Genomic DNA, 11,242 nt, shown 5'->3' with positions numbered 1-11,242 from the left:
TAGCTCATTACCTAAAATGAACAGGCAAAGATGGATGGCAAGGATATAAAACACATGCATCATGGTAGGCCCCACAGTAATGGATCCACCGAATCCGCATCCCACATTAAGCTGCTGTGTGGGTCCCACCATGATGTGTGCATGGAATATGGAATCTGCACCATGCATATAGTGTGCCAACCCATGTTAGGCCTAGGTTTGCATATTAAGACCGATCAATAACTGAGATGAGTCGTGCCAAAGAGAGAAAAATGGGGAACATTGAGAAGGCTTCCACTTACCATGGAAACTTCCAGATGGAATTTGCAGTCCAATATGTTTTTTTTTTCTTTTTCTTAAAATTCATGTACTATACAAACCATTCATCATCTGCAAGCGAACCATCAGGATGAAGGAGACACCAAAACTAAGGGCTTTCAATAACTCATGTGGGCCACACCATGTAAATAAATATATAAGATTTAGGTGTCCAATAACTTAGGTAGCCCACAAAGGGCTGCTATAAGTGAATATATAGGATTATGGTGTGATTGTACATTGCTCCCACCTGGATTTTAGAGTTGGATGATTGTTGAGATGTACGATGAACATATGCACCGTTTGGATTGGATTCCATCCACACATCCCACACAGCTCTAACGCACAGTAACTTAGCAGCGTGCCTTGTAATACATTTGAACAAAACCCATATTCCATTGATGCTGCAGGTATGTGCACTTGGGCAATGATGATACAAGATCATGTCCACTCATCAGGTGAGGGCCACCTGTAACATATGTTCCACCCATCAAGTGGGCCAGGCCTGATGAGTGAGTGGCCTTTTCAGTCTAAGCTTCAAACGAATCATTTCAGTACGGCTCAGAGGGAGAGAGCTGATTCATCGTTCCATGCCATATATGCATGGTCAATGACTGAGTTCCTCAACCCAACGATGAGATAAGATGGCAGGTGCAATCTAGCACACGTGTATGGCGTTGCATGGTCCACTTGTAGAACACCTGGCACGAAAATCAGGATGGTAAAATTACAAACAGTTGCCCGCAATCCACATTCAGGATGCATCTACTGGAATGAATCTCTAAGCTATCTGAATAGTGGGACCCACTTGATGGACGGCATAGATGTGTCCCACATGGAACATCTACTAACCTATAGTAGAGAAGTGGCGTTGGCCATCGCAGCCGTCTTCAATCCTCACTCTTTCCAAAGGCAATTGGAGTTTCCCACAAAGCAAGAACAAAATAGTCATGGAAAGAACAATAATAGAAATAGAAGAGATGGAATTGCAAATCCAAACATACCTCAAAAGCCATAAATTCACCCAATTTCACATAATTAAAAAAGAAGAAGAAGAAGAAGAAGAGATGGGATTGAGAATCCAAAGACAGCATCTAAAAACCCAATTGGACTGTTATTTTTTGCCCTTGCCCTTTCCAGAAGCGGACTTCTTCTTGGGGATGACGATCTCACCATACTTGAGGACAGGAATCTCCATGAGATTAGAGAGTTCTCCGAACTTTTTACGGAACTTCTCGACCTGATCAGCATCGACGAGCAGAGCAGACCTGTTCCCCAGATAGAAAGGGTGGTTGCCCGACCACACATCGACCACGTACTCCGGCTGGGTCCCACCCGTCGTCATGACGTGCTCCCCGTTGCAGTATACCTTGGCTCCTTCGTAGAACTTTGGGTGTATTTCCTTCTTCCTGCAGCTCCATCTACCGAACTGCTTCCCCTCTTTCGCCTCCTGCAAATTCATTCCCAAAAATATTCTATTTTCAATTATTATTATTACAACAATCAAATCAAGTGATAGAGAGAGAGAGAGAGAGAGAGAGAGAGAGAGAGAGAGAGAGAGAGAGAGAGAGAAAGAGAGGATATGTTGGGGATTTTTTTATTTTAATTTTTACCCTTTTCAAGAAGACATCTGAGAAAGAAGAGGGCTTTTTTTGGAGGGGAGTGTGCAGAGAAGCGGTAAGAGATAACGCCATTTTCCACACACACAGAAGAGGGAGAGAGAGAGAGAGAGAGAGACAGGGTTCGCCTGATGGTTTTCCTTTCTCTTCTTTTCTTTCTTTCTTCTCTTTTTTTCTTTTTTTCTTGTTCTTTTTCCTTTTTTTCTCAGTTTCTTATCGTTCTTGTTTGGTCTGGGATGGGAGGTCCGTTTACCCCAAACAAATCCGTACCACCGCTTGCATCTTTACACGCACCACACGTGTGCCATCTGCAAGTTTGCTGCACATCTGAGCCATGTGTTTGGTGGCCCGTTTGGGTCAGGTGGGGTCGGATCCAAGTTCCAAATAATATATATATATATATATAACTAAATCCATTAAAGGGACAATCTGAAATGACTCCATTCCAATAATTTTATACACTTCTACTCTAATAATTGTAAACACATTTACTCTTATTTGGGTTATTGCAAAGACGTACTGCTATTGTATTTTAAAGAAATTAAAAAAAAAATATTTTGTAAAGTAAGAATTTTTAGGACAAACTTATTGAAGAATTTATATTTTACTAAATAATGCATTAATGATTAGAAATTAAAGGAGATTTTGATTGATGATATTACAAAAATATCTTCATTTAATTTTTTTTTTCTTTACAATGTGGTGTAAGTACACACTTGTGGGGCCCACTTGGTATGTGTATGCACCCGACCATGGTGAAATTAGGAGTAAATCAGGACTTAGTAAGAAGTTTGACCCACTAGCACCCAAAATTTCAGCCATGCTGCTAATTAAGAGTGACTAGCACATGATTGTACACATGGCATCGGTGCTGATATAGGACATGCTACAGATACATTCTTAGCATGGTTGGACCAAAAGAAGGTGGACCGTAAATTAATCATAACTTTTGATCTGGGTATCATTATGGCACACCTGATTGAGTATCAAAAATCAAAGTAGCACGAGAACTCGAAGACAAGTTATTTTGAAGTTAAGGGGACTGATGTAGAGCAGGCCGCGGATACTTTTATGTCTAAGATGGACCAGAGAAGGCCTAATCGAAGGCAGAACTGGGTTGCCCATGCCGAATTTGTAAGATTCCATCATATTGATGGTCAAATTCCATGCTTATTTCTATTTTTATTATTTTTAGTAAGTTTTAGTTTAATTATAATTCTTCATTCGTTGAGCTTTAGGAGTTATGTCCAACATAAAAAGTGTTTTAAAAAAATTAGAAAAATAATATGGTTAAACCACATAGGACATTTATTATAAATAGAAATTTACTATTCATAGTAAGTTACGAATTTGGAGTTTTAGTTATAGTTTAATTCATAAACTTAAAGGGTTGTAGACTCGTTTATCAATGATCAACAAGTTTCTTTCATATATTTTAAAATTATTTCTATTTCTTTTCCTCGTGGATTCGAGAAGTTTCTGTGAGGAATCTAAAGAAGCTCCATGAATTTGGAGGGTGATAATCAACCTCATCACGTTCATCCCTACGTCATGTGCCATGTGTCATAAACACATAGCGACGGTTGTGATAACTAGGGTCTAAGTATAACATTAGTTTTCTTTTTCTTTTTTGGTTATCTTGTTAGTACACACCCATGTCAGTACCCACACTCTATGTTAGCCACACCCGCTAGGGATCGATACCAAGACCTCAAGTGTTGAAACAAGGTGTCTCCACTCAGTCTGCCAGTTGAGCTATGTATCTGGGTGTATCATTAGTTGTATATTATTGAATAATTATTTGTCTTAAAAGAGAGAAATAACTGTCACAAGATAAAAGGGTCATATCTATTGATAGTAGAGTAATTGGTAAGTGTGAATGGGTGTATGGATGTACAGAAGAGGCACAAAATTATCACTTCATGAAAGACACAATGGGCTTGCATGTTATATGTATCTCAGACATTATAGCTGAGAGGTTTTTTTTTTTTTTTCTTAAGATAATTCATAATAGATCAAGCCTTCAGATATCACATTCTCATTATGCCTTCTAGCACTTGTCCTTTTCTACAAGAGTTTATGTGAGGTGTATAGATGCCATATCTAGGAGATTTATTCAACATTTAAAGGTATAAATCTATGTTGATATTCAAATATGTAAGTTCATTGTATTCTAAAAACAATTTAAATATTCGTTCTTTTGCACTTGTTAGAATATTAAAATAATAATAATAAATTTGTCTTGGGATATTAACTATTCAAGTCAAGACTTAACCTACAATAAATAATATTTTCATCTTCAATTTCTTTTCTCTCTCATTGTTTACTACTTCCTATTTTTCAACATTACGGAGGAAAGTGGATCGCTCGTCACTAGTGACATAATGGGATTTGATTGAATCATGTGATGCTATCAAAGATGTGCCCAATCAAGCATATAGTCAACTCTATAACTTTACACGCACCACACGTGTGCCATCTGCAAGTTTGCTGCACATCTGAGCATGTGTTTGGTGACCCGTTTGGGTCAGGTGGGGTTGGGTCCAAGTTCCAAATTATATATATATATATATATATATATATATATATATATATATATATATATATATATGCGTGTGCCATCTGCAAGTTTGCTGCACATCTGAGCCATGTGTTTGGTGGCCCGTTTGGATCAGGTGGGGTCAGGTCCAAGTTCCAAATAATATATATATATATATATATATATATATATATATAAAAACTAAATCTATTAAAGGGACAATCTCAAATGACTCCATTCCAATAATTTTAGACACTTCTACTCAAGTAATTGTAAACACATTTACTCTTATTTGGGTTATTGCAAAGACGTACTGCTATTGTATTTTAAAGAAATATAAAAAAAAAAATTTAAAAATTTATTTTGTAAAGTAAGAATTTTTAGGACAATTTTTGAAGAATTTATAGTTTATTAAATAATGCATGAATGATTAGAAATTAAAGGAGATTTTGATTGATGAAATTACAAAAATATCTTCATTTAATTTTTTTTTCTTTACAATGTAGTGAAAGTCTACACTTGTGGGGCCCACTTGCTATGTGTATGCACCCGACCATGGTGAAATTAGGAGTAAACCAGGATTAAGTTTGACCCACTAGCAACCAAAATTTCAGCCATGCTACTAATTAAGAGTGACTAGGACATGATTGTCCACATGGCATCGGTGCTGATATAGGACATGCTACAAATACATTCCTAGCATGGTTGGACCAAAAGAAGGTGGACCATAAATTAATTGTAACTTTTGATCTGGGTATCATTATATCACACCTGATTAAGTATCAAGAATCGAACTAGCACGAGAACTCGAGAGGAAGTTATTTTGAAGTTGAGGGGATTGATATAAAGCGGGCCACGGATACTTTTATGTCTAAGATGGACCAGAGAAGGCTTGATCGGAGGCAGAACCGGGTTGCCCATGCCGAATTTGCAAGATTTTATCATATTGACGGTCAAATTCCATGTTTATTTCCATTTTTATTATTTTTAGTAAATTTTAGTTTAATTATAATTCTTCATTCGTTGAGCTTTGGGAGTTATGTCCAACATAAAAAGTGTTTAGAAAAATTAGGAAAATAATGTGGTTAAACCACATAGGACACTTATTATAAATAGAAATTTACTATTTATAGTAAGTTATGAATTTGAGGGAGTTTTAATTATAGTTTAATTCCTAAACTTAAAGGGTTGTAGACTCGTTTATCAATGATCAACAAGTTTCTTTCATATATTTTAAAATTATTTCTATTTCTTTTCCTCGTGGATTCGAGAAGTTTCTATGAGGAATCTAAAGAAGCTCCATGAATTTGGAGGGTGATAATCAACCTCATCACGTTCATCCCTATGTCATGTGCCATGTGTCATAAACACATAGCGACGGTTCTGATAACTAGGGTCTAAGTATAACATTAGTTTTTTTTTTTTTTTTGGTTACCTTGTTAGTACACACCCATGTCAATACACACACTCCATGTTTGCCACCCCCGCTAGGGATCGATACCAAGACCTCAAGTGTTGAAACGAGGTGTCTCCACTCAATCTGCCAGTTGAGCTATGTATCTGAGTGTATCATTAGTTGTATATTATTGAATAATTATTTGTCTTAAAAGAGAGAAATAACTGTCACAAGATAAAAAGGTCATATCTATTGATAGTAGGGTAATTGGTAAGTGTGAATGGGTGTATGGATGTACAGAAGAGGCACAAAATTATCACTTCATGAAAGACACAATGGGCTTGCATGTTATATGTATCTCAGACATTATAGTTGAGAGGTTTTTTTTTTTCTTAAGATAATTCATAATAGATCAAGCCTTCATATATCACATTCTCATTATGCCTTCTAGCACTTGTCCTTTTCTAAAAGAGCTTATGTGAGGTGTATCAATGCCATCTCTTGGAGATTTATTCAACATTTAAAGGTATAAATCTATGTTGATATTCAAATATGTAAGTTCATTGTAATCTAAAAATAATTTAAATATTCTTTCTTTTGCACTTGTTAGAATATTAAAATAATAATAATAAATTTGTCTTAAGATATTAACTATTCAAGTCAAGACTTAACCTACAATAAATAATATTTTCATCTTCAATTTCTTTTCTCTCTCATTGTTTACTATTTCCTATTTTTCAACATTATGGAGGAAAGTGGGTCGCTAGTCACTAGTGACATAATGGGATTTGATTGAATCATGTGATGCTATCAAAGATGTGCCCAATCAAGCATATAGTCAACTCTATAACTTTTAAATATACTCTGTGTGGGCCCCATCATCTCTAATAGTGCCATGTGGCCTAATTAAATCCCGCCAAGTTGAGTCACCAGCTACCAAGTAATCCATGTCCCCTCTGAAGATGCTAAAGGAATCTTAGGCCGAAGATAAAAGCACCCTCATTTCAGGGTTTTTGTTTTTTTCTTCTTTTTTTCCTTTTTTCTTTTTCCCATTTCTCCTTTTTGGCCTGCATGCTTGGCCCACTATTATGTATCAGTGGCGCAGTTGTGTAGTAACTCATATGGTCCAACTCAATTGTAGATGAATTGTAACCCAAAAACTATATTAAGCATATGATGCGTAGCCATCCAAATTCTCAATTTGTACCACTCATTATTTTACTTTGGCGATCTATTTTATTTTCACCAAATCAATGGTTAGGATTGCTTGATTTGTGTGAACCAGAGATGTGTGGTGCACAACTTGGATTGTCTGTATTGATGGGCAAAAACAAGACATGAGAAAGAAATATAACAAAAAAAATATATACACATATATATAGAAAGAAATAAAGACAAAAGCATTTTGAGTTGTTAGACTAGGAATCCCTGGTAGACAGAACTTTACCTCAATTTATGTTGCATTTGTTGTCATTTGGAGTTATGACTCCACCCAATTCTTCAAAAAAAACAGCCTTTGCAACCGGCGGTGAGATTTAGTCACAAGTGAAATAGTCCCCCTTAATTTTGAAGATACCCTTTGATTTAAAACGATTTTATTTTGAAAATAGCTTCTTAAAATATTCCTATTAAAATAATTAATTTACATAAATTAAAAATTATAAAATAATAATCTTCGCATGAGGCAACATGGCCACAGCCCACAATGCAGAGCTTAAAATGAGTGGCCCATGTGAGACAGATAAGTCTAGCCTGCAGATTCTAGCCCAACGAGCAGTAAGGGCCATTCCAATTCGATACGCTTTATTAAACTATTGGTGAATCCGGAACGCCCTTCTGGTGGATTGTATTTTGGACGGCCTATTTGGCAAGTTGCATTGCTCTTTTGGAAAGGTATTGTGTGATGACTCTTCCTGGGCCGTTCACTAAGCACAATTGCTTAAGTACCGCATGAATAACAATTGAGCCGTCCCAAAGATGGATGATCCATGAAAATCTTCTGATACGAGGTAAAAAAGAAAAAAGAAGCAATTTTGTTTTAGGATGATGACCGGGAAAGAGAAGATACGTATGAAAGAAGAGAAAACAGAGAAAAAAATTACTTAATGTGCATTATTATCATTGTCTTGAAGGTGATATTTGTACCGTACTAGTGGTTAAATCAGCCGCACCCTTCTAGTGGTTAAATTAGTTTGCAATTCCATTTATAAATCAGAGAGACATAGACTTGGATCTACAAAATCAAAAAACCACACCCTTATCTCCTAACTTATTTTTGTTTGCAGTTTACTTCCTAAAATTTGTAAACTTTTCAAAACTATCCGAAGCAGCAGTGGTAAAAAAGAAGAATAAGAAGAGAAAATTTTACCCGTTATAAATCAACAAGAGACACATAGTAGGTGTTTGGATTGTAAGTTACTTTAGAAAAGTTACTTATGCATAAGTAACTTATCTAACTTATCTTGGTTTCTACTTATTAAGTAAATAAGCTTATTTAGTAAATAACGAACTTATTAACTAAAAAGTAGAAAAGCATGTTTTATTTCCAACATCACACAAGTATTTATCCCTCAGGTTTGTTTGGTCCACCCTCATATTCAATATCTATCATGTGGAGTCAACCTTTGATGTGAATTGTTCATTGTGTGGGCCCCACCTTTAATGTGGGTTGTCCATCATGCAGGGTCCACCTTGGATGTGAACCATTCACCATTAAGGGCCGACTTTTAATGTACATCATCCTTTATATAGGGCCCAACTTTGATATTGGTCATCCATCACGTGGGGCTCACCATCAATGTTATTGTTCATCATGTAGGGCCCACCTTCAACATCCACCGAATCTTGTGGAGCCCACCTTTGATGTGAGTCGTCCATCATGTGGGGCCTAACTTGGATGTGGGCTACTTATCATTAAGGCTGACCTTTAATATGGATCATCCATCATGTAAAGCTTAACTTGATGTGAATCATCCATCCCATGAAGCCCACCTTTGATATGGACCGTCCATCATGTGGGCCCCACCTTCAATATGGATTATCCATCATGTGGGCCCTACCTTCAATATGAGTCGTCCATCATGCGAGGCTCACCTTGGATGTAGGTCATTCATCATTAAAGGCTAACATTCGATGTGGACCATCCATCATTTGGGACGCCTCCCTCGATGTGGGTCATTCATCATGTAGGGCTCTGCTTCAATGTCCATTGGCCATCATGCAGAGCCCACCCTTGATGCAGACCATCTATCATGTAGGTCTCACCTTTAAAGTGGGTTGTCCATTATACACATCCACTTTGGATGTGGGTTATTTATCATTAGGGGCTGACTTTTAATATGGACCATTCATTTTATGGGCCTACGCTAATATGAGGTCATCTATCATATGAGGCCCACATATGATGTGGGCTATCTATTGTGTGAGCACCACCTTTGATAGGGATAATCCATTATATGGGGCCTCCTTTGATAAGGAGGATGAGAGAAAGGCTCCTTTGCCATGGACTATAATTGAGAGTGGAAAGTAGAAAAGTAATAACTTAAAAAGCTATATAACAAATATTGGAATAAGTAGCTTTAGATATTAAGTTATTTTTATGATTATGCTTATCAAACTAACTTAAGTGTAAAAGTGACTTAATAACCTAAAATAAGTTAAAAAGTAACTTATTCGGTGGCATCCAAACAAGCCCTCAGAGTCCATTTCGTTGAGAGTTAATTTCTTTTACTTTATTTGTTTTTTTTGCCGGTTACATTGCATTCTTATTTAATTTAATAAAATGGAGATTTAGCTTCCTTTTTTTAATTATTGACTTTCTCTTAAGTGTTTGTTTTGTTGACAAATACTATAAAGTTATCAATATGGTAATAAAAAGTTTTTATATCTAAGGCAAAAAGGACTCATCTAAAGGACTAACCTTTCCTTCATATATCACCTAATTCTTTATCTATTGATAGCACTGTAGATGGTTAATCTTTTTAGATCCCGTCTATTTCAATGCATAAGATTACAAGTCATTTAATTTAATTTGAGTTAAATATAACTTTGGCACACCCATCACATGCATACATGCACGCGCGCACACGCGCGCGGGGTTAAACCCCAGCTAATCACTACACGCGTAATCAAGAGGTCCAAGTGAAACCCAACAGGGATACGCATTTTCATGCCTTCTCACATTGGTCTCTTTTCACCGTCTCTTCTTCCGGGACAACTCTCCATCCAAATTTTAAATACAAAATCAATTCATTCCCAAATAGTCAATAACATACAAAATCAATTCATCCCTAAAAAGTCAATAACATGTTAAAAATTCATCAAAAATTAGTATCTTTCATAAAAGAAAATTTCTTTTTTCTATATTAAAAGAAATTTTATTTTTATTTTTTGGAAAAGCCCATGTGTGAAGGACAAACCTGATTTTCATGCCAGATTATTTTCACGGTGGGGCACTTGTATACGATACACACGTGACACGTTAGCACGTATGCAGCCAATGCATGTGAACTTCACATGCAACCTGTTGCAGGCGAACGAACATCGAGGTGGCCTGCAATGTCTATATAAATCTCCCAGGTGTCAAACCTAAATATAGTAACATATATTAAATATCATATCTTATGATAGACCAGTACCTTTCCCAAACCTGAGACCTGTATCTTTACCAAACCAGGGGTCCGTGTACGCGAATGGACGGCAAGTCCGTGATACATCCACACCGTCCATCACATTGAACCTAGGCAGATCAATAATTCGAGTAGGCCGGATATGTAAACACCAGCTGTTGAAACCTTCCCGTGGCACATTCTGATTTTTATTTTATTTTTTTCCATCTAAACCGTTCATTAGGTTATGTGGCCTCAGGGAGATTCCAATGGTGGGCATTCATTCACCACTCTTTCCTCTTTCCTATAGTGTGGTCCACTTAAGTTTTGCATCTGTCTTATATTTGGATCCATGTTCTAACATGAGATGAAAAAACTGATTGACGGATTAGATGTAACATCGACATCTCGGTGGACCCCACGAATATTCCGCTTACAGATACTAATACTTCTTGTCGGCGGGGCACACAATTCGCGACTGAAGTGGACGTGGATTACGCTGTCGGTTGCCGATTTGTTCGACCCGGTCTCACCCAAGAAGGTGCGGCAGTTACCGTGCGGCCCACCTTGATGCATGTATTCTATATGTACACCGTCCATCCATTTTTCAAGATCATTTTATTCGATGAGCCGAAAAATGAATCAGATCCAATTCTCAGATGGACCATACTATAGGAAACAGTGGTGATTGAACGCTACACCATTAAAAACTTCCTAGGACCGAGGTAATGTTTATTTGCCATCCAAACTGTTGATAAGTTCACAAAAACGTGGATTTAGGGAA

The 11,242-nt window shown here is 36.8% G+C and overlaps 1 protein-coding gene across 1 annotated transcript; it reads right to left on the bottom strand.

Annotated features, from left to right (window-relative positions):
- Nucleotides 1-1,260: 1,260 nt before the first annotated feature.
- Nucleotides 1,261-2,081, bottom strand: LOC131235245 (large ribosomal subunit protein bL31c). Its single transcript, XM_058232386.1, has 2 exons — nt 1,911-2,081; nt 1,261-1,747 (listed from the first exon to the last, which is right to left on the bottom strand). The coding sequence occupies exons 1-2, from the start codon at nt 1,989-1,991 to the stop codon at nt 1,412-1,414; spliced, it is 417 nt and encodes a 138-aa protein (XP_058088369.1). The 5' UTR covers nt 1,992-2,081; the 3' UTR covers nt 1,261-1,411.
- Between the last annotated feature and the right edge of the window lie 9,161 nt (nt 2,082-11,242).

Source organism: Magnolia sinica, chromosome 19, assembly GCF_029962835.1.
Source record: "Magnolia sinica isolate HGM2019 chromosome 19, MsV1, whole genome shotgun sequence".
Taxonomy (NCBI): Eukaryota; Viridiplantae; Streptophyta; class Magnoliopsida; order Magnoliales; family Magnoliaceae; genus Magnolia; species Magnolia sinica.
Note: the sequence above shows the minus strand (reverse complement) of the source record. Positions and strands in the feature narration are given on the sequence as shown.